The sequence below is a fragment of the Hyla sarda genome, chromosome 13 (assembly GCF_029499605.1).
Source record: "Hyla sarda isolate aHylSar1 chromosome 13, aHylSar1.hap1, whole genome shotgun sequence".
NCBI lineage: Eukaryota > Metazoa > Chordata > Amphibia > Anura > Hylidae > Hyla > Hyla sarda.
In genome coordinates this window covers 34,414,331-34,439,365 of record NC_079201.1, presented here as the reverse complement: position 1 = coordinate 34,439,365, position 25,035 = coordinate 34,414,331, and the positions used below count along the sequence as shown (strand labels likewise).

General features: G+C 43.2%; 1 protein-coding gene across 4 annotated transcripts in view; it reads left to right on the top strand.

Moving 5' to 3' along the window:
- Window positions 1-472: 472 nt before the first annotated feature.
- Window positions 473-25,035, top strand: part of LOC130297766 (uncharacterized) — a 50,788-nt gene continuing 26,225 nt past the window's right edge. The window contains exons 1-4 of one of the 4 annotated variants that reach the window (XM_056550634.1): window positions 473-820; window positions 6,788-6,898; window positions 9,935-10,010; window positions 18,527-18,683. In XM_056550634.1, the coding sequence (XP_056406609.1) occupies window positions 784-820; window positions 6,788-6,898; window positions 9,935-10,010; window positions 18,527-18,683 (381 nt within the window). In that variant the 5' untranslated portion in view covers window positions 473-783. Of the gene's footprint in view, window positions 903-6,787; window positions 6,987-9,934; window positions 10,011-15,143; window positions 15,274-18,526; window positions 18,684-25,035 lie in introns of those variants that run through there. The other 3 variants (XM_056550635.1, XM_056550637.1, XM_056550636.1) reach the window with 3 other exon arrangements.

Genomic DNA, 25,035 nt, shown 5'->3' with positions numbered 1-25,035 from the left:
GTTCCATCCGGTTTTCACCATACGGTTTTTTACTTTCCACAGTTTTTATTCTTGGAATTTCAATCAGACCAGTGAAACTTTATTCATAATGGAGTGAAAAGTTCAAAACATATGTTTTTTTTCCGTAAAAAACGGATGCAACCGGACATCATTTTTCAAACCGTATACAGATAAAAATTTGTACACACGTTTTGATACAGTTTAGTCAGGTTTTGAGGAATCAGTTTTTTTTTTATCAAAAACCTGATACAGGAACCATATTGCAAAAAAGTGGTGTGAACCCAGCCTAAGAGTGATTATGTTTGGTCTGTTTTCATTACTATTTTTTAGCCAATTGCAGCTCCGCTTTCATTTTTCAGCCACACTGTGATTGGTTGATAAGGGGAATTAATGAAAGTTTTTTTTTTTTTTCTGAAAAATCTCCCCCCACTTGTTTCATTGAAAACCTTGTTAAAAGAAAAAAAAGAAAGTTCCTGTTATTTGTCGGTGTGAATGAAGGGAGTGTAGTTGTGGTGTGCACAGGTGGGGCGTGATGTCAGTGACTGTACACAACCCCTGTACAGGAATGTAATCACCTGCAGTCTGTGGCAGGGCAGGGCACGAACAGTTATTCCGTGTAACTGGATCAGCTCATTATTTTAAAGACGGGGGAGCCCGCCCCAACCCGGACCGTGCTAGTACTGTTCAGCTAGTTGTTCCGTACAGACTTCAGCCTCGTCCCGTCCCCCCAGCCAGTGCCGGTAATCGTGGAATCCGGTAGTTGACGGAAGTGTCGGCGAGAGCATGGCAGGAAAGGAGCCTCTGGTGGGCACACTGAAAGGTTGGTGGAGACAGCGGGACATGGCAGGTGCTGGGAGACTACAAGTCCCAGCGTACCCAGCTAGCTTCTGTCATAGGATAATGTAGGTGTGACGCTCACTCCATAGAGATCAGTGACACCACATTCACCCTTTCCTGCTCAGGGCCATTTAATGTCGGCCGCTTGTTTGCATCCAGCAGGTCCTGGTCGGACAATCACTGAGGAGTAGAGCAGCATTGCCTGCCCGACCGGGACCTGCTCTGTATCCGCAGCATGCTGGAAGTGCAGGACCTGTGATGATGTCACAATCATGTGACCAGTTCATGTGGGGGGGGGCAGAGCTCTGCAGGATAGATGAGTGTGGCTGAAGGACATGTGATGACTGGGAGGAGCATCCTGTATTAGGGTGCGTTCACACTGCGCAAATCGTGAGGAATTCACGCTGAAAAATGTACGTGCCGAATTGCGCGCGGAAATGGGGGCGAAAGAAGTGAAGGATTTTTCAGCCATTTCCGCACGAAAACGACGTCGGGCAGAATTTTTTTTTTTACCATTGACTTCTATTGATTTCTGCTAGTGGATTCCCCTTGAAGAATGAACATGTTCTTTCTTCAAGCGGAAAGGAATTCAGCGTCGGAATTCCGCTAGAAGAATTTCCGCAGTGTGAACAGGCCAGCAGAAATAACATTAAAGTCAATGGGCAGAGGGGATGTGCATTAATTTGGAGAGGAGAATTCAAGAGGAATTACTCGAGTAAATTCCTCTTGGATTACTGTGTGAACGCACCCTAAATACTCACAGGGCTGCAGTAACTAGCTATAGTCTCCTGTACAGGATAAGTAATGTATGTGCACAGTGACCCTACCAGCAGAATAGTGAGTGCAGCTCTGGAGTATAATACAGGATATACTCCAGAGCTGCACTCACTATTCTGCTGGTAAAGTCACTGTGTACATCAGGGCTTGACACATCAGAAGCCAGGGAAAAAAGTTAGGAGCCATGATGTTGCACTTCACACAACGTTGCGTCACATGATCGGTCATTAGTGACCCCTCAGCTCTCCCTGTGTCAGTCATGAGTTCCCCTCAAAATATTTCTTGCTTTTATCTGTTCCTAGGTAAGCTGGATGACAATCAACATGGCTGTCACAATGTGTGTCATTCAGCTTTCCTAGACTCCTGAATGCAGATCAGCTCATCTGCCATTTAGAAGTACCTGTTGCCAAATAAACTGTTCTAAACTACCTCAGGCTATGTTCCCTAACTATTCCTAACACCCCTCCAGCCCTACAAAAAAACAATTTCAGAGCTTTAAAAAGCTGTGTATCTTACCTTACTTCTTGCTCACATAGTGCAATTTCCCAGCAGGAGAAAGTGAGTGTTTCCCAGCAGGCATGACATCACTGAAGCCTGCTGAGGGACCACTTCCGCCCTCACATGGTTTCAGTGCTGTGATGAATAGAAGACCTCAAGCTCTGTGCATGTTTCAGTCTGTGTAGCTTTCAGTGAGGCTCTCCTGCAGCTTTCAGTCTGTGCAGCTTTCTATGAAGCTTTCACTTTCTGTGCAGCTGTCAATCAAGCTCGGTGCAGAGAAATACTTCGTGAGTTTGGACTTCTGCCAGGCCGGGAGGAGACCGAACTGACTGTGTCCCCTGGATGCTCCGCTCTGAACACTCCGGCATAAGTTCCTCTTCACACTTCTCTTATCCATGCATGAGGACGTGAAGCGCTGCCCCGGGTGTACCTACCAGCATGCACGATGAGGGCCAATCCTGATCGGTCAGTGACGGAGTGAGTGAAATATGAGCGGAGAAGCGGGCGGTCACACTGTGTACATCGGTGGGGCGGTCACACTGTGTACATCGGAGGCCTTGGTAGAGGAGTAAAGAAATGGAGGAAAGGAAAAAAGCGTATACATTTGGAAAAGAAACAACCATTTTATTATTTACGAACATGTTGGTCATGTGGGGGGTACAATTTTTGGAAATGGGATGCCAAGGGGTACTTGGACAACAAAAGGATGGGAACCCATATTTGTCCCTTCCTGTAAAGGTCAGCGAAAAGGTGACCCCAGATAAGGCTGCATTCACATTACGTTTAGGCACTACGGCTGCCGCGTCATGCTGGGAATTTTCAAAACCGTGAGTTTCTATATCCCAGCCGGCACCGAATGTCCCATATCCGGTTTTGTGACTAGACCCAAAACTGTAGTATGCCACTGTTTTAAGTGTAGTTTTAAATGGGTTGTGCGCTGCCCTGCAGTTCGGAGCTCAGCTCACAGCGTCCAGAGTTCATTACTCCGAACGCTGTGTGCGGGCTTCCGTGTTCGCCGGGCGTGACGTCTTGCCCGGCCCCTTCGTGACGTCTCGCCCGGCCCCTTCGTGACGTCTCGCCCGGCCCCTTCGTGACGTCTCGCCCGGCCCCTTCGTGACGTCTCGCCCGGCCCCTTCGTGACGTCTCGCCCGCCCCCCTCGTGAAGTCACGCCCACCCCCTCTACCAAAGTCAGCGGTCGCGCCCCCTTCCCATAGACTTTGGTAGAGGGGGCGGGCGAGACGTCACGAGGGGGCGGGCGAGACGTCGCGAAGGGGCCGGGCGTGACGTCACGCCCGGCGACCGCGAACACGGAATCCCGCACACAGCGTTCGGAGTAATGAACTCCGGACGCTGTGAGCTGAGCTCCAAACTGCAGGGCAGGGCACAACCCCTTTAAGATGTAGTTTTGCCACAGGTAAGGGAGCACTGCTGTACATCATGCATCATAGTCTTGGAGGTAGGGGGGCTTATATCTGCTGAGAAAGTGGAAAGTAGTGCCATGTTTTGCCTTTAACACCATTTTGGGATAAATGCCAATGCTTCACAATGCACACATAACATATGCTCTTTAGAACCCCGGCAGAGGGTGCAACATTCTCATAGCCCAAATAACAATGGTGGCTAGAGAATATACCCCAAAATCTGGGCTTACCTGTCTTGCTTCTGGGATCCAAAATGTCTGATGTTTTTAAGGAAATCTACTACAAAGCGGCCATAAAAGAAGTCTTCACACATTCTCCTTATGTCTTTATAAATGTTTTGCCTCTATAGCCTCTGCAGCTTACATTTTCTCTGTATACCTTTATACCACCTATATGATTCTCCCCTGCGCACTGCTTTATATCTGCCTGTGTGAGCTGTCCTCCAAGGTCCCTCCCCCACCTTTATAATGGCAGTATTGATTGTATACATTGATGTGAGATGATTACTTAAAGGGTACCTCTCATCAAAAAAACTTTTGATATATTATAGAGTAATGTATGCAGAATAACTTTACAATTGCATGTTATTAAAAAATATGCTTCTTTCTATTTAATTTTCCACTTTGAACAAATGACCACTAGGGGTCTCCCTACCAGTCCTGTCAGCAAGCATTTCAGACTCATGCTGGAGTCCTAAACACTACGAGCTGCCAGTCTGCTTTGTTCACAAAGGAGAACACTCAGAGCTCTCAGCCTGCTTTGTTCACAGCCTGTTTGGCTGTGAACAAAGCAGGCTGGCAGCTCTGAGTGTTTAGGACTCCAGCATGAGTCAGAAATGCTTGCTGACAGGACTGATCGGGAAAAATACAATAGCAAGAAGCATATTTTTCATTAACATGCTATTGGAAAGTTATTCAACATTCATTAATCTAAAATATATCAAAAGTTTATTTGATGAGAGGTACCCTTTAAACAAGAATGTTTTCTTGCAGTAGTGGTTAAGACAGCCTAAGAATGACTGGGTACTGTCCACATCTGGTTTTAGACATGCTGGCCATATACACTTTTGCAATTGCCGGGCTGGTATGTGTCAATGTACCATTGTTTGCACTGTATTGAAAAGCATAATTTTCTGCACTTTGCTATGCAGAGGGGACATTGTAAAAATGTACATTTTGCACTGTACGCAGAGGCGTACCTATAGGAGTGCAGAGGTAGCAGTCATATATGGGCCCTGGTGCCTGAGGGGGTCCCAAGGTATCTCTGCCCCATACGAAGATACTACAGGGTGGGCCATTTATATGGATATACCTTAATAAAATGGGAATGGTTGGTAATATTAACTTCCTCTTTGTGGCACATTAGTATATGTGAGGGGGGAAACTTTTCAAGATGGGTGGTGACTATGGCGGACATTTTGAAGTCGGCCATTTGTAATCCAACTTTTGTTTTTTCAAAAGGAAGAGGGTCATGTGACACATCAAACTTATTGGGAATTTCACAAGAAAAACAACGATGTGCTTGGTTTTATCATAACTTTATTCTTTCATGAGTTATTTACAAGTTTCTGACCACTTATAAAATGTGTTCAATGTGCTGCCCATTGTGTTGGATTGTCAATGCAACCCTCTTCTCTCACTCTTCACACACTGATAGCAACACTGCAGGAGAAATGCTAGCACAGGCTTCCAGTATCCGTATACACTGCTATATACTACTATATACACCGCAGGAGAAATGCTAGCACAGGCTTCCAGTATCCATATACACTGCTATATACTACTATATACACCGCAGGAGAAATGCTAGCACAGGCTTCCAGTATCCGTAGTTTCAGGTGGTGCACATCTCGTATCTTAACAGCATAGACAATTGCCTTCAGATGACCCCAAAGTCTAAGGGGGTCAGATCGGGAGACCTTGGGGGCCATTCAACTGGATATGCGAAATAGCTACATGATGTGTTTCCCTATTTATGCACTGAAGCTGGCACGTTCCCTGAGTTTTTCCAGCAAGATGGTGCACCACCACATTATGGGTTTCAGGTCTGAGCATTCCTAGATGAACAGTTTCCTGGAAAGTGGATTGGTCATTGTGGGCCAGTTGAATGACCCCCAAGGTCTCCCGATCTGACCCCCTTAGGCTTTTATCTTTGGGGTCATCAGTAGGCAATTGTCTATGCTGTGAAGATACGAGATGTTCAGCACCTGAAACTATGGATACTGGAAGCCTGTGCTAGCATTTCTCCTGCGGTGTATATAGTAGTATATAGCAGTATATATGGATACTGGAAGCCTGTGCTAGCATTTCTCCTGCGGTGTATATAGTAGTATATAGCAGTGTATACGGATACTGGAAGCCTGTGCTAGCATTTCTCCTGCGGTGTATTTAGTAGTATATAGCAGTGTATACGGATACTGGAAGCCTGTGCTAGCATTTCTCCTGCTGTGTATATAGTAGTATATAGCAGTGTATACGGATACTGGAAGCCTGTGCTAGCATTTCTCCTGCTGTGTATATAGTAGTATATAGCAGTGTATACGGATACTGAAAGCCTGTGCTAGCATTTCTCCTGCGGTGTTGCTATCAGTGTGTGAAGAGTGGGAGAAGAGGGTTGCATTGACAATCCAACACAATGGGCAGCACATTGAACACATTTTATAAGTGGTCAGAAACTTGTAAATATCTCATGAAAGAATAAAGTTGCGTTAAAACCAAGCACATCATTGTTTTTCTGGTGAAATTCCCAATAAGTTTGATGTGTCACATGACCCTTTTCCTATTGAAAAAACTAAAGATGGATTCAAAATGGCCGACTTCAAAATGGCCGCCATGGTCACCACCCATCTTGAAAAGTTTCCCCCCTCACATATACTAATGTGCTACAAACAGGAAGTTAATATCACCAACCATTTCCATTTTATTAAGGTATATCCATATAAATGGCCTACTCTGTAGTATTATAAGTGTCACACGGCAGGTATTGGGGCCCTGTTACAAATTTAGCATTGGGGCCCAGATGCTACAAGTTACGCCTCTGACTATCCGCCTTGTACATTGGGAGCCTATGGGTGAGATCACACTATATACCTCTGATGTAGCCTCAAAGAATACCAAGCAGTAAGGGCAAGGTTGATGTATAAACCTTTCTTTGTACTGACAGCTCATTGACCCCTCTGTACAGTTACTTTCAAGCATTGGAGTTTAGATTGTAGCTTTTTAATTTGTACATATCATTGGACTTTTTCTTCTAGCTTGTGTTTTGGGATTGCAGACCAGCAGCACCGATACTATCACAGATGACTCTCCTCACGTGATCCCACTATGTGATACCATAGAGATGATCCTGCGTAAAGGGCTGAAGAGTAAGTACTAGGACCCGTTAACTTTTGAGTGGAAGATAAAGATATTACGACTACAACCCGTCTCTCACTGGACAGCCATTCATCAGTGGTTAGTGAAGCAATATGGTCACCAACTATTTTCCATAGTTTTTATAGCAAGTTCTTGGGGGGGAAGATTTTTACACTGTCACTGCTCTTACAGTAAACCATTTCCTCTAGAGCAGTACTTCCCAACTAGTGAGCCTCCAGCTGTTGCAAAACTACAACCCCCAGCATGCCTGGAGTTGCATTTTTTTCAACAGCTGGACGATCTGAAAGATCTCAAATTTAGTATCTAGAGACTTGTATATTTTGACATAGATTTCCTTTTTTAAAAAAAAAAAATTTTTATGTAAGCTTTTTACACATTATTTATAAAGCAGTGTACACTTGATTTTGATTGATATTCCAAAGCTTAAAGGAATACTGTAGTGGAACATAACTTATCCTCTGTCTGAAGGATAGGGGATAAGTTATAGATCACAGGGGGGTCCGACCGCTGGGACCCCTGCAATCTTCTGTACGGGGCTGCGGCAGTCTGCAGGAAGCACTGTGCCGACCCCTGCAGGAAGCCGCAGCAGACACGCCCCACCCCCTTTCTGCGGACTGCCGCGGCCCCATAAAGGAAATTGTTGGGGGTCCCAGTGGTTGGACCCCTGCACTCTATAACTTATCCCCTATTCTTCGGATAGAGGATAAGTTATGTTCCACTACGGTATTCCTTTAAAGGGGTTAACCCTTGATAGGGGATAAGTGTCTTATTTTCAGGGTCCCACTGCTATATGGCAACCACATGCTCATCTGTATTCATGACATTTATTTCTAAGAAGTCGACAAAAGATGAAAAAATGTGCCTACAGCCAAAAAAAATGTATAATTTATTTGTTACATTCTTAAAACAAAGTAACATAATCGCATATGCAACAATAGAATCACAACCCTCCCCTTCATCCACCAGTACCCCTTCAGCTCCTGTGTTAAATTTAAAGCGGTACTCCGGTGGAAACATTTAAAAAATGTATAAGGCTGGGTTCACACTACGTTTTTCAACTACAGTTCCCGCATACTTTTTCTATCAAAAACCGTATGAAAAAAAAAGGATGGAACAGTATGGGAAAAAGTAAACCGTATGCGTTTTTAAACCGTATACTGTTTTTAAAAGTGCATACAGTTCCGTCAGTTTTTATAGAAAAAAAACCCATACGTTTTTGAAAATTTTGTCCATTTTTAATGGGAGGGGTCTTGGGTGGGGACTTTAGGATTCAAATGCGCATGTGCAAAGTAAAAACGTATACGTTTTTCTCGTATGGAACCGTATACATGTGCGTTTCCTATTGACGTCCATGTTAAAAAAAACGTATGCGGTTGCAGTACGGTTTTTAAACCGGAGACAAAATTGTGATCAACCACGGTTTTGACTCCGGTTTAAAAACCGTACTGCAACCGCATACGTTTTTTTAACATGGACGTCAATGGGAAACGCACATGTATACGGTTCCATACGGGAAAAATGTATACGTTTTTACTTTGCACATGCGCATTTGAATCCTAAAGTCCCCACCCAAGACCCCTCCCATTAAAAATGGACAAAATTATCAAAAACGTATGGGTTTTTTTTCTATAAAAACTGACGGAACTGTATGCACTTTTAAAAACAGTATACTGTTCAAAAACGCATACGGTTTACTTTTTCCCATACTGTTCCATCCGTTTTTTTTCATACGGTTTTTGATAGAAAACGTATGCGGGAATCGTAGTTGAAAAACGTAGTGTGAACCCAGCCTTACCTGGTACCAGAAAGTTAAACAGATTTGTAAATTACTGCTATTTAAAAATCATAATCCTTCCAGTACTTATCAGCTGCTGTTTACTACAAAGGTCTCTTCTTTTCGAATTTCTTTTCTGTCTGACCACAGTGCTTTCTGCTGACACCTCTGTCCATGTCAGGAACTGTCCAGTTCTTGACATGGACAGAGGTGTCAGCAGAGAGCACTGTGGTCAGACAGAATAGAAATTCAAAAAGAAAAGAACTTCCTATGGAGCATACAGCAGCTGATAAGTATGGGAAGGATTAATATTTTTAAATAGAAGTAATTTACAAATCTGTAACTTTCTGGCACCAGTTGATTTTAAAAGAAAATAGTTTTCCACCGGAGTACCCTTTTAATGGACATTAGGCTAAGTTTGCATCTGCCTCGTTCAGGGTCTGTTGTGGTGTGTGTGTGTTTTTATTTTTTTTATTTTTATTTTTTTTCTTGTGCAGAATGGACTCTGAAAATTTAATGGGGTCTTTTTAGACAATTTTCTTTCTCTGATAAACTCCCGTCATTTTGACGGAATTGCCAACGGCGCTCCATTTCACGGATTCTGACAGCAATGTGAAAGAATAAATATATTCTAAAACAGAAAGAGGCAGAGCTTCCCATGGGATGGTATTGCTGGATTCTAGGTATGTTCGTGTAGGAGCAAAAATAGCAAAACTGCTCACCTTTTGTGGTTCTGTATGATTCACAACTCTTGTGTCCGTAGATATCTAAGGGAATGGTGCTGCTTTCCCGGGGTTGGTGTGTGGAAATTCCAAACCGATGGTTATAATGGAAGAGATACAAAAAAAAAACAAAAAAAACGAATGATAGCACAATCCACTCAATGTCAGTTTCAAATAATATTCTTCTTTATCAAAGCCAAATCACTTTTCAATTTGGCTTTAATAAAGAAGAATATTATTTGAAACTGACATCTGAGCGGCTTGCGCTATCATTCCGTTTTTTTTTTGTTTGTTTGTTTTTTTCTGTATCTCTTCCAGCAATGTGAAAGAGGCCTTAGTCTTTTTTTCAACTGTACTAAGTATGAAAATCAAAGGATAAAAAGGCACAAATAGGTAACAAAAATGTGCAGAAGCTTTTAGCAATAAAACCATTCCTAATGCCCATCTCAACACATAAAACGCAATTTACACCAACTGCCCTCTCCATTCTTATGCCTCATTATTAATGAATGTCATGCATTTTCTTTTAGGTGGAGTGCTGGGGTTGAAGAAAAGAGATTACTGGCATTGGATTGAGGAGCTCCCACAACATGATACTTGTGGCAGGTATGACCCAATTTTATACATGGCTGATAATAGGTTCATGTACTTGGGAAAGTGTGGGAAAACCTTTTACTAATACATTACAATTCTTTAATCGGAGCATGGCTTGGCACGGCATGTGAGCGATCCGGAGCTCTGCTGGGCATCCTGCTTATATCCTGGGCATCTGGCCTAAAATATCTCCCTATTTGCTACCTACTTATTACTGAAGGTGTCTGGAGCATCACAGCACCAGGATGACCAGGTGGAGGCACAATACCGGGACACAGCGGGCACAGGAGGACGGTGAGGCTGAAATGTTGGGGGAGCCGGCGCCATCTTGTGTGGAGGTTGCGGGAGTTGCAGAGCGCCTGCAGCGCTTCGCACGAGTTACTGATCTGCTGGAGCGGGCCCTGGTGGACTATTGGAGTGAGGAGGAGACTGATGGGGCTGACTTGCTGGCCAGGGCCCAAGTCTCTACTGTGCTGAGTGGGCCTGAGCGCCAGGAAACCACAGGTCAGTCTGGGGTTAACCCCCTGCATACTGGATAGTCCTCTACCTATACTGGGGACTCCTCTACCACTGCTGCCCTCTTTTCTACAGACCCTGCTGAGCCTCATCCTGATGTCTCATATGCTGGGGCAGTGAAAGCTGTGGCTGCACAAATTCATATTACCATTAACCCCTCCTCTGCTGGTCTGGTGTCTGCTGATTTAGGTACCTCACTACCTCCAACTGCTACTGCTGAGCCTACCCTGAAAGATGTCTTTTTGGCTGTTTCCAAGGGCAACACTGATGTTAAAATGTTGCTGGGAGGGTTGCGTGAGGACATTAACCTTATCCGCCATTATATGCAAAAGGTTTCCGAGACGATTAGTGCAGTTGAGGAAAGAGTGGGTTATCTGGAGGATCAAGTTCCTCCACTCAAGAGAGAGATGCATCGTGTGATTACTAATTTGTGTGCACTAGCCTCTAAATCTAGAAATATGGAAAACCACATGCGGCGGAACAATGTGCGTCTGGTGGACGTCCCTGAGAGGGCTGAGGGTCGTGACCCTGGGGAGTACTTTGAGAATTGGCTCCTTTAATACATCTGGAAAAGAGACTTTGACACCTCTCTTCGCTGTCGAGCGTGCCCATCTTGTGCCGACTCGTCCTCCCGGAGCTCCGCCCCAAGCTGTCCTCATCCGTATTCAACCAATTACCAAAACCCCAGGGCACAAAGCCCGGGGCACAAGATCCCCTTAGGGGGACAACCCTTTATAAAATGTAACTTTTATTGTGTATAATTTTAAAAGAACACCAATATATACCATGTGACTATGATTAAAACTTAAGTGTCACAGAACCAGTCGTGCATATTAATGGGGATAGACCCCAAATAATTGATTTATGGGGAACTGCAGTTTCCCCTATATCTAGTAACTGTAACACACATTAAAATCACCGAATCTGCCCCCCTCTATTAGTTTCGGTGCCTTTGCACCGTCCTCAGGCGGATATTTGGGCAAACAAGATTCACCTGAGGACTTTGCTAAGGCACCAGATCCTAGTAGAGGGGGGCAGATTCGGTCATTTTAATGTGTGTTACAGTTACCAGATATAGGGGAAACTGCAGTTCCCCATAAATCAATTATTTGGGGTCTATCCCCATTAATATGCACGACTGGTTCTGTGACACTTAAGTTTTAATCATAGTCACATGGTATATATTGGTGTTCTTTTAAAATTATACGCAATAAAAGTTAAATTTTATAAAGGGTTGTCCCTAAGGGGATCTTGTGCCCTGGGGTTTTGGTAATTGGTTGATTAAGCGATCCCTGGCCCTTTAGGGATCATTGTGAAAATCTCATACGTATTCTGCACTTCAAAGACAGAGATATCATCCTGCGCAAAGCCAGGGACATGGATTTGATTACTATTAATGGCAGCTGTATTTCTATTTTCCTGGATTTTTTTGGCCGAAGTTCAAAAGAGGCGGGCCAAATTTGTGGATATCAAGCGGCGCCTGCATGCACTGAATGTGGTGTACTCTATGCTTTACCCTGCCCGACTCACGGTGGTCACCTCAGGAACTAACCATATGTTTGACACCTCTGTGGCGGCTGCAGAGTGGCTGGATGCTCATGAACTTACCAAAACCCAGGGCCTAACAGCAAACCGCTCCAGAGATATGTCTATTAAGGGATAAACCCTCCCATTAAAGATTATAGGTGTCTGCAGTCAACCTTCTTAATCTGGAATGCTGTATTACTATTTTAAAACAGAAATTTTGCCGCCCTCTACTAGTTTCGGTGCATCCGCACAGTCCTCGGGAGGCAAACACCCTCCACGTGTTCTCCCCGGCCTTATATGCTCTACGTATGCAGCGTCCTAAATCCGTGACAGCTGATCAGCCAGTCACACTCCTCTATGCAGCCGACCAATGTCCAGGTGTATATTACCTGTATCACAATGTCCTGCCATCCAATGGGTGCTGCGACTTACCTTTTAAACAAATGAGATCATTGCCGGCTGTCCTCTCTGGGCGCCAATGTTCTGGTGCTAGTTTCACGTCTATCTCGCACATGCACGCGGACTTAGATGACAGACCATCCATCAGAAGCGCACTGTGCTTGTGTGCAGCAAACCCATCTATTTACTATATGATCGCAATGGTTAACAGGTGTGTGTATGTATATATATATATATATATATATATAATATAAACACGAATTGCATGTTGACCCTCCATTGTCGCCTAACTGATTAGCTGTAAATTACACATTAGTGATGGATGGATAATAATATATAAAATGACTGGGATGTTTGTACATATGTGGAAAAGAATATATAATAATTAACTTAATTAAATAAGACCAACCTCCTACATAGACAGGTATAAAAGCCTAACATTTTCATGCATATATACACCATGTATATATTAGTCACCCTAAAGTGAATTAAAGATATTACCATCTAACAAACTTTACTTGTGTCTAATAAATATCAAATATAAAAATTGCATGAAAATTTTATAATTACCACCCATTCAAAATTCCTAAGCATGATAAATAGCTCAAAATAAGAAGGTATGGACAAGAACATGTGTCAACAAAGAAATCTAAGAAAATTGTAATAAATAAGCCACTAATAATGTTCATATCTTCAAACATATCGCTGTACCATCACGTCCATTGTCCAAAGGGGACCAATCACCCACCGGTTGTCAATATTTTTATCCTAGGTCCCTCAACTGTAGAAATCATGCCGTAGTCTATTCGTACTCTTACGGGAGTACAATCTACTCATCATCTACTCTTACAGTACCCTACGTAGTGGTACAGTGGAGACAATCTAGGAATCATGGAATACATGAATTAGTAAAAAGCCAGGGAAGGGAACAAATCCGTCACTCAAACTAAAATGAATATAAATAAATATCAAACTATTGCCTTTTATAGCGAGGTGGCAAAAGAAAAGCCTTCATTAAGGCCTCTTGGAGTCATACTCTTTAATCTGTGTACCCATCTAGCCTCTTCCCTCAATAGTTGTAGATCAATATTCCCTCGTCTCTCACCCAGATGTAACTGACATAACCCCAAAAAGTCTTTGATATTACTATTGTGTATCAATTGCATATGACAGGATAAGGGGGTGTCCTTCTTTGTTCTAATAGAATTCAGATGCTGGGAGATCCGTCTCTTGAGTCGTTTTACATAGAATGTGTCGGCAGATAAGAACCATTTGGCCCATCTAGTCTGTCCAATAATCTGAATCCTATGAATAGTCCCTGGACCTATTTTATATGAAGGATAGCCTTATGCTTATCCCATGCATGTTTAAACTCCTTTGCTTTATTTGCAGCTACCACTCCTGCAGGAAAGCTATTCCATGCATCCACTACTCTCTCAGTAAAGTAATACTTCCTGAAATAACTTTTAAACCTTTGCCCCTCTAATTTAAAATGATGCCCTCTTGTGGTAGTTTTTCTTCTTTTTAATATGCTCTTCTCCTTTGTCTTGTTGATTCCCTTGATGTATTTAAAAGTCTCTATCATATTCCCTCCCCATATACCCTCATAGATTCTTGGAGAAGAGCACATGGCTACATAATTGACATTCTTGCTACTGCAATTAATAAATTGTCTTATGTCGTAAGTCCGAGAGTCTATGGGGTTTGTAAATACTTTGGTTTGATAATGTGAGCACAAAAGGAACGATGGCCACATGGAAAAGAAGCCAATGTTTTGTTTCTCAACAAAGTACCTCTTGGTCTGGGGGTCTCCAGATGACTGGATCAGAATATTGGGTCCTCTTGTATAAGTAATACTGGGTCTATCTCCAATTAAAGGTGCAAGGTCTTGATCTGTCGAGAGAAGGTTTAACTGTCGAAAGAACGTATACGATTTGATTGTTCCTGCTGATCTGATGAAGTAAGTATAGTCCTTCAATCAGTGGCCCTTGCTTGGTTTTTTTTCTGGCAGTTTTTGAGCCAAAGGCAGAAATGTATTCAAAAGGAATAGGACATATAAAGGAACTTCTCCTCCCTTATGGATCCACTTCTGATTTTGGCTCAACAACTGCAGTGGCAGTTTTCCAAACACTGCCAGAAAAAAAAAACAAGTGGAAACTTAGCCTTATGATGGCATATCGACGAGCAAGGGCCACTGATAGAAGGACTATACTCACTTAATCGGATCAGCAGGAACAATCAAATCATATACTGTGCATAGGTTCTTTTGATGGTTACACTCACAAAATTATCTGTTTTGTAGGTTTCAATATATGCTGCCAGATGTCCCATATATATTTTTTTTGTATTTGCTCGGACATGAGCACGGCATGTTTGTGAAGGTTATTTCTGTCTACGTGTTACCTGCTCACTCTACCTGGGCTGTTTGTTTGCCCCCTGTGTCGCAAGTGGCGACTGTTTCTGTTTTTGTTGTCTGTCTGGGGTTTATGTTTTGTTTTGTGTCCTTCCTTCTGGCCCTTTTGCAGTGCTCTATTTACTATGGGGGATATTTATCAAAACTTGTGCAGAGGAAGAGTGGTGTAGTTGCCCATAGCAACCAATCAGCTTGCTTCTTTCATTTTCAAAGAGTCCTGTGAAAAATGAAAGAAGCAATCTGATTGGTTGCTATTAGCAACTGCACCACTCTTCCTCTACACAGGTTTTGATAAATCTCCCCCTATGTCTTTCTTCCCTCTTGACCACTGGCGGCTACTGTAGCCGCCCCTCTATGTGCTGAAAAAAACATTGTTTGGCCATACCTTTCACAGCACCTTTTTCCTCACATGCCCGGGGTGTAAGTGTCCTTATTCATAGAAATATTTTTGTTTTCCTGTGCTTCTAGTCTTATTTATCCAGAGGGTACGTGTGTTTGCCTTTATGGTGCCTTCAATCATACTATGTGTGTACTGGTTGTGCTTTATGTTCCCCCCCACCATACTCGAGCGTTGCATTGCGCAGAGTGGTATCTTATTTATCCTCTTTGCCTAATGCGCCGCTCTTGGTGGTTGGGGATTTCAATAATCTCTTACAGCTGACACTTAATAGGTTTGGTACCCGGGGACCTCCCATGACTCCTTCTACTATGGGTTTGGCTAGGTTTGTGGAGGAGGTGGGGTGGGCAGACATTTTGGAGAAGACATAATCTTACCAAGGTGCAATACTCTTGTTACTCTAGCTCTCATGGTACGCAATCACACATTGATCTTGCGCTGGGCAAAGAGTTGTTCTTTCCCCTGGTCACATCGGTGGAATATCTCCCCCGTAGTCTTTCTGATCACTCCCCTATTTTTGTACATCTCGCCTTGAATTCTCATCCTAGGTTGCGGGGTTTTCTGTGGCGACTGACTCCCTTTTCCTTCAGGTCCTCTCAGTAGGCTTTACACTCAAGACCTATGTGGAGGCCTTTCTCGAGATCAATGCGGGAACTGCCTCGGTGGGTACAGTGTGGGATTCTTTGAAGGCATATGTGAGGTGTATCTTTATTAGGGCTATTACGACCTGTAAATCTAAGAATAGGGCGATTCAGGCCTCACTACAGCAGCAAGTGCTCCTAGTGGAACAAAGGTTTTTGCGTGACCCTCCTGACCTAGCTAGGGATAATTGGCAGTGATATTTGGCATTTCCTGCGCTCCTTTTCTTGCATACGTTAGGATATCAACAAAAAAAGGTATTCCAGCATGTACCGCAGCGTACCCATAGGTTTAAAGGGGTACTCCACTGGCCAGCGTTTAGAACATTTAGTTCGGGACGCTGTGTTTGCACTGCGGGGGTCAGCCATGCCCCCTCAATGCAAGTCTATGGGAGGGGGCATGACGAGTACCCCTTTAAATAAATTTAGCGTAGTCTACTAGTGACTACAATTGTTCTGTTTTTTACCAGGTCTGTGGAGTCGGTGGATAAATGTTCCAACTCCTCAGTTTTTTGTACTTCCGACTACGACACTCCGACTCCTCTGTATTAATATGCGAATGTATTTATAAACACTTACAGTTGAATCCAAGAAGCTGTTCCACCAAGTTCATTCTAAGCTCTTCTAGCAGAGAGAGGTAGTTGGGCAGAAGCTGCTGCCTTCTCCTTTTTGTGTGAAGATCTGCTGCTGAAGATAGGGCAGTGGGAGGATCCAGGAAGGGGCATTTATTATAAAACATGATTTCCCCACATACCACACTGAGGTTAATACATATAGTCATGCATGTTATAGACCTGACTGCTTTCATTGATTAATCTGTTTTGTACTTTCACTGTGAGTTAAATTTGTATTTGTAGTTGCTCACTTTAACTCAGTAATGTGTCTCATAATGCTTTCATTGTCAGCATACTTTTGCATCTTTGGATGCTGTTTGTTTTATTTCTCTTCTGAAAAATTTCAATAAACATTATTTAAAAAAACAAACAAAAAAAACATGATTTCCCTAGTAGAATCCCATAGTCATGTTTAAAGTTTAAGCTAACAATCGGAGTTTACACGTTTTTATAGCCTTAGCTGAATGGCAGCAGTTTTTCCAATGGTATACAGCTTCAGTCTTGAACTATTGACCCTCCATTCCCTTCACTTATACAAGTGTCTCTAGTCCTGCAAAAAATATATTTACTTAATCCTGTATCAGTGAGAGGCTAGGTTACCCATTTGTTCCCTGTAACAGCGGAACACAACACTATGGAAAGTATAAGTATTGCCGCTCCTAATTGTGCGTTGCATGCCATATAGTGAAGCACATGAAAAGCATGCTTCTTCACGGTCACTAAACGTGTTCGTTTTGCGGTTACGTGAGGCACTGCATGCATTGGTCTTTATTCTTACAGTAGAGAAGTCATTACTTATAACTTTTTGTGAATTGGGACATTTAAACTTTCTTTTTTTTTTTATTCCAATCTAAATTTAGTAGGAGTCGGAGTCGGTGCATTGTTTGCAGACTCCGACTCCAGGTACCAAAAATTTAGTCCGAGTCCACAGCACTGGTTTTTACATTGGTATACGTTTTATTAGCAAGACACAGAAAACATACAATGGTATGTTGCAGACCAAATGTAGTCAGTAGAATACATATTATCCCAGATTTATCAAACTGTGTGAGAGAAAAAAATTTTGTGATTTTTTATTTTATTTTATTTTTTTCCCCCCACAACAACCAATCTCAGCTCAGCTTTCACTTTACCAGAGCCTGTTAGCTGAGCTGTGATTGGTTAATGTGGGAAAATTACTCTATTTTTTCTCTCCCACAGTTTGAGTAATTTGGGCCATTTTTCTATTAAACTCATGGGTATGCTGGGGCATACTGTAGTATACATTGGAATATGTATTAGACAGTATGCCAATGCCGCTGGTGGAGACCTGAAACATGATGTGAAGGAGCTGTGGGGGGAGGCAGTCTATATTTCACTAGATGATTGTACGGGAAAATATCCAGAATGCAGACCAAATTCTGTACAGACAGTAAACCTGCAAGGAATTGTATGAGATTTCTGCTTTAAAACCTACAGAAATGTGCATGCAGCTCTGGAGTAAAACTCCTAGTACTCATCTACTATGGAGCCTATAGTAGTGTATATGTTTTTATACCATACTATAGCAGGGCAGCGGAGGAGCAAGGGAGGGTAAGTAAGCACAGGGAGGCAGTACAAATAGTTTTATATTGCCTGGAAAGCCCCTGTAAGGCTACTTTCACATTGCCGTTTGTCTTCGGCAGTGTGAGGCCCGTTATTTTAGGATCACAAATAGTGGGAGAAAAATTTGTGCTTGCACAAATTTCTCTCCTGCTACTCGCTGCTAAAAAATAACGGGTCTGTCGGGACCCCATCACAGGGAATGGGGTCCATTGGGACCCATTGGGATCCATCAGGCAATGGGTCTGTTTTCGGAAAAAAAAATAGAGCCTGACTGACCTGTTAGTGACGGGTCCCGACGGCAGTATGAAAGGAGGCTAAGATCCTTTATTTTGGACTAGGTCAGTATAAAGCAAAGGATTAATGGTGCTGTACATGTATTGTTTTCAGTCAGTCTCATTGTATATCTTCTCTCATAATATAATTGCCTTTTTCTTATATAGACTACCTCATATATCAGTAATGATAGAAAAGACTGTGGCCTGCCCCAAGGTGCTAAACTCGCAAGGAAGAGGACGATATTTTATACGGATGGCCCTCAACAGAAAAACTCTGGCAGCCACAATCCAGCATTTGCAGCACACACCGAAATTACTTGAAGTAAGTTTTTCTGGTTTATAAGAGTTAATAATGTACCAGCTCCCTCCTTGAAGATCACCAGCCCAGCGATAAGGATAAATGTTCTATCCCAGCAGCTGTGCTATGTAATTCTAATATCCATTTTGGTGACTTATGCAGTGGTGCATAGATCTATCTTTTTGCTATCAAGCACTTTAATCCGCAGGAATGGATAATTTTCCTGCCACCTCCCAACCCTCTTTCTGCAGATACCTGAATCAGGATTTCCTGGAAGAAACACCTGCCGCTAAAATTCCACCATGTGAACAGTGCAGCTAAATCCCGTTGAAATCAATGGGACTCTGACAAGTGGGAATAGTAACACCAAGGTGTCAATTTATTTGTACTTCTCCAGGAAGAATACGGCTGGGTTCACATACATCAGACATAGTTTCCCTCTGGCATGCACTGAAGGGAAACTGACGCTAGAACTGATCCCATTTATTTCAATGGGACAGTTTCCAATCATCCAACATCTCAATTTTGAGGCAGGATGGTTAGACACGCTTGGACGGCACCGGACCAGGGAACACAGCTTGCAGAAACAATGGACGTAGGATGCCATACAACTGACGACAACTGATGCACTTTGTCATCAGTTATGGCATAAGTTGGGTCAAAATCTAGGCTAAGTTCACCTATAAGTGAACCCAGCCTAACAGAGCAATAACACAGGTACACAAATAAAAAAAAGTTATTGTTTTTAATGAATAAACCTGAACACAGCTGAGATGGCACATATATAATGTCATCCACATTTTCAACCCCTTCGCGACATGATCTATTCCGTCATGGTGCTCCTCAGGGTGTATGAAGTGGGCTCCTGACTTTTTAAGGGGTACTCCGCCCCTAAACATCTTATCCCCTATGCAAAGGATAGGGGATAAGATGTCCTACCACGGGGGTCCTGCCGCTGGGGACCCCTATGATCATGGCATGGCACCCCAGTTACCTGGTGTATGGAGCAAACTCCGCTCAGTGGACCACAGCCACCATGCCCCCTTCATTCATGTCTATGGGAGGAGGCGTGACGGCTAAGTACTAGCCGTCACGCCCCCTCCCATAGACATGAATGGCTCCCGTGTTCAGAATGCCATATCACCTGCCTGGAGATCGTAGGCCAAGCAGCCAGACCCCTGCAATCAGACCTCTTATCCCCTATCCTTTTGGATAGGGGATAAGACGTTTTTGGTCAAAGTACCCCTTTTAAGCCCTCTCCATACCCGGCAACCTTAAACTGATTTCAGTAGCTAGGGCTGCCTCTAATAGCCAGCATGCATGGACGCTACGGGCGGCTATTAACCCTTTAGATCAAAAGGGACCCTAAAACCGTCCTTCGGTCCCGTCTGAAGCAGTAGATCAAATCCAATAGAACTGCATATATCTCTGAGAAAACTAATGATTCCTCCTAAAAGTCCCCTAAGGGGACTTAAAGGTTAAAAAAAAAATACATTAACCCCTTGCATATTAAAAGTTCAAGTCCCCTCCCTTTTACCGTTTTCTATATAAAAAAACATGTAAGCATATAACCTATAAACATATGTGGAATCGTTGCGTGCATAATTGTCCAAACTATTGAAATATAACATTATTTATCCTGTACGATAAATGGCGTAAATATAAAAAAGTAATAAAAAATTTAACAGCCATTAAAAGAGTCCTATCAAAACCAAAATGGTACCAATAAAAACACAGTGGAAAAAATTAGCCTTATTACAGCCCATTTTGTGAAAAAAAATTGTTATAGGGGTCATAAAATGGCCCAAAAAAAATTCCAGAAAACTTAGAATTTTTTTAAAATTAGCAAAACATGACAAACTATACATATTTGGGATTGCTGTAATTGTACCGACCTCAAGAATCAAGATAACATGTTTATTTGACCATATGGTATTTTGGTCCACACCCCCTTCACAAATTAATATTTTTATTTCGGAGTATATGTTATGGAAAAAAAGAAAGGTGTCACTACAAAGAACATTTAGTCACTTCCAACACAATATCAAGGTGCATTAATCAGCAGACAGGTAGGATATATTGAATAATCTTCTCACACCAGTCAATAGGAGAACACACTCATATATTCTTATTTATTCTTTAAACTTCATTTTTCACATTTCATGGTGTAGGATATAGATAATTCCATATAGCAAGATGGATAAAGCACAAAGGTCGGTCAGATGGAGAGACACGAGTACAAACCTGCCGCACTACGTTTCAGTTGCACGCCCCCTTAGTCATGTGCACAGGATCGTGGCTCAGGTGAGTTTAAATGTGTGAGCAGTGGAAAACAGTAGATAGGATTAACCATTCACGTACTGCGCATACTTCCATTTTATACACAGAAAACGCACCTCTACATAAATATTTACAAAAAGACTTAAAAATTCCAATTCTTATTTAAGGCTTTAGGTTCCAATGATTCCAGTTCTACAATCCAAAATATTTCCATTTTCAACAAGTTTCGCCTGTTCACATCCACATTATTATTTACCGGTACCTCTTCTATTTATTTGCCATCTGAGATCAGATGCTACATGACCATTTTCTTTAAAATGCCTGGCTACTGTTGTTTCACTGTTCTGCGGCACAGCACCTGCACCAGCTTCCACGTGTGTATAGCGACTAATAGCAGATTTATGCTCACTTATTCTTATTTGAATAGCAAGGGATGTTTGCCCGACATACACAAAGCCACACGGGCACTTTAGTAAATAAATCACATTGGTGCTATTGCAGGTGTAGTACCCCCTGATGGGAATTTTGTAGCCTTTATTGGAAGGATGTAAAATGTATCACTCCCCTTAAAGGAGTAGTCCAGTGGTGACTCAGTGGTGAGCAACTTATCCCCTATCCTAAGGATAGGGGATAAGTTGCAGATCGCGGGGGGTCCGACCGCTGGGGCCCCCTGCGATCTCCTGCACGGAGCCCCGACAGCCCGCGGGAAGGGGGCGTGTCGACCTCCGCACGAGGCGGCGGCCGACACGCCCCCTCAATACAACTCTATGGCAGAGCCGAAGCGCTGCCTTCGGCAATCTCCGGCTCTGCCATAGAGATGTATTGAGGGGGCGTGTCGGCCGCCGCCTCGTGCGGGGGTCGACACCCGCTATCTCGGCGGAGAGCCGGGGCCCCGTACAGAGAGATCGCAGGGGGCCCCAGCGGTCGGACCCCCCGCGATCTCAAACTTATCCCCTATCCTTAGGATAGGGGATAAGTTTTTCACCACTGGACTACCCCTTTAATAATGCCATTACACAAGATAGACATGAAAATTTGCCTTTTTTCTTCGCTGCAATAAATGTTTGTCTGTCAACTTTCTTTCTCATGATGTCACTACGTATCAATTTATTACCAATAGTCCTCCCTTTTCTGAAGGCAAACATCAGTGGTTCTTTAACCCCTTAAAGGGGTACTCCGGTGGTTCATTTTTTCTGACTATATGGCATCTTCTTTGTAAGTTTTGTTTTTTTGTCTATTGTGGACAAAAGGTCACAGCTTTTTTTTTTTTTTCTCTGTCTGCATGAGAAATAAGCCACGCCCCCTCATCTAATCCAGCTGAGTACACAGCTCCTCACCTCCCCCTGCTCTGTATTCTAAGGACGCAGGTCTGCACAGGAGAAGGACCTCACAGAGAAGACAAGGCTAGGTTCAGACTACGGAATTTCCGCCTGCAATTTAGCTTTGAAATTGCAGGCGGAAATTCCGCTTTCTAAAATGTATAGTGTAGTGAATGATTTTCCGTTCACAAATTCACACTTCGGAATTTGAGAAGCGGAAAATCTGCTTTGAAAATCCGCTTAGAAATTTCCGCCTGAAGAAAGGCGGTGCTATTGGAGACTGCAGTGTCCGCGCGGTCCTAGCGCCGACTGATTCAGCCGGCTCTGGCCGCACTCGGAATCTCTGGGCGGAAATTTTCTGCCTGGAGATTCCGTAGTCTGAACCTAGCCTAAGTGTTATCTGAAGGGGAGGATGAGAAGGTGCACGGGCTGGGGATGTATGGACTGCAATGGAATAAATCTCATACTGGGAATGATCTCTATATGTGAAGGGGGAGGGGGGGGGGACTCCTGAATGACACATGCTGGGAGTTGTAGTCCCTGTTGTGTGTGTGTGTGTATGCTAGTGTTTACAAACCAGTGTGCCTCCAGCTGTTGCAAAACTACAACTCCCAGCATGCCCTCACAGACTTTGGGCATGCTGGGAGTTGTAGATTTGCAACAGCTGGAGGCACACTGGTTGGGAAACACTGTTCTAGCCTATTCAGCATACACATCATGTTACACCAGTGTTTTCCAACCAGTGTGCCTCCAGCTGTTGCAAAACTACAACTCCTAGCATGCCCAAAGGCTGTCAAGGCATGTTGGGAGTTGTAGTTTTGCAACACCTGGAGGCACCCTGGTTGGGAAACACTGGTGTATGGCCTACAGAGGTGTGGTGAACTAAAACCCCCAGGAAACTACAGAGACAGCATGCTGGTGTTATACCACAGACTGAAGACTCCTGAAAGAAACATGCTGGGAGTTGTAGTCCCTTTTGTGTGTGTATGACGGTGTATCCCAACCAAGGCTGATTATATTAGTGTGCTGTGTATAAGGGGGCCGACCCGGGAAAATAGGGTGGGTAAAGGGTGGAACAAACAAACAAAACAAAAAAAGGACCCGCCCCAAACCAGCAAGGCATGTGGCATGCTGGGATTTGTAGTTTTCAGCACAGCAAGAAACAGGAAATAGAAAGGATAGGAAAGATAGGAAAACAAAGTGGGGGATAAAAAGACGACAAAGAACGGAAATAGACTAGGCTAAACAACAAGAATAGAAATGAAACAGAACAAATAGGGGAAGTCAAAAACGGAAAAACACGTTGACCACCGGAGTACCCCTTTAATGACCATGGACGTATATTTACGTCCGTGGCCAGCTCCCGAAGTGTGAAGCTTCTGAGCGCGCTTCGTATCTGCGGGGCAACCGGGACCCGCGACTAATACCGGACTTCGGCGATCGGGCTGATGTCCGGTATTAACCCTTTAGACACGGTGATCAAAGTTGATCGCTGCGTCTAAAACGGGAGAATATGCTGCCGGTTAGCTCAGCGGAGCTGTTCAGGACCACCGTGGTGAAATTTTACCACGGTGTCCGGAACAGCTGAGAGGACAGCGGGAGGCTCCCTACCTGGCTCCACGCTGTCCGATCGGCATTTGATTGCTCCAATCCTTGAACAATCAAGCGCAGATAACACTGATCAATGCTATGCTATGGCTTCTGAAGGAAAAAATCTGTGTCAAATCTAAAGTAATTTTTAGTCAGTGCATACTCCAACAGTGTCATAAGAAAATGTATTTTCCTATTATCCAAATGTACGTTCCTAGACAAGAATTCCCTAATACACTGCATTCCTTCGTTCTGCGCTATATTAGTGTACATAAAAAGGTAACATCACTACTATCACATTTTTCCAATCTAGCCAAGAAATCATTAGTGTCAACTAAACATCTCTCCAACTTTTTGATCTACAGTTGAACATAACTATGCACAAGGATCGAGTACGACTGTAACAGGGAGCCCGTGCCGGACACAATCGGGCGTCCCGGTGGCCGCCCTCGATCCTTGTGGATCTTGGGAAGCATATAAAAAAAAAATGGGAACACGTGGATGGTCAGTGATCAATGTTTTCCCTAGTCTTTCTGAGATTAATCCTTACTGTATGCTTTCTGTAATATAGCTATCAATTTCCTTCTTAAACATCACAGTGGGATCCCCTCTCAATCTGACATATACGTTGGTGTCATTCAACTGCCGATACGCCTCCTCCATATATTGATCCCGATTCATCACGACAATGCCCCCCACCCCCCCTTGTCAGTTTTTTTTTTTTTTTATGACAAGGAGGGGGTCATCGGCGAGCAAATCAAGAACACGCTCCTCTTTAGTGAAATTAGATTTAGCAAACAAAGCACTCGACCATTTTTCTTCCAGTTCAGTAGAAACTACACGCATAAAAGTATCAAGACTGTCCGTTCTTATTTCTGGATCAAAGGTGGAGGACTGGCGTAGTGCTTCAGAAATTCCGTCCAGGACTGAACCTTTTTCTGACGATTTAATATCAAATAAGATAATTTTCATCCGATTCCTTCTGCAGAATTTATTAAAATCCACTTTTGTATCAAACTTAGAATTCTTCTAGATTAGGGCATATCCAAGATCACGATTCAAGATCTGACAATCTGTTTCAGTAAGCACCCTGTTTAGAAATATTAATTACGAAGTTCTCGTTTTCGGTGGCCGCCCTCTTTTTTTTTTTTTCTTTGACGAATCTTCCTCTTTTTCTGACTGGGTGG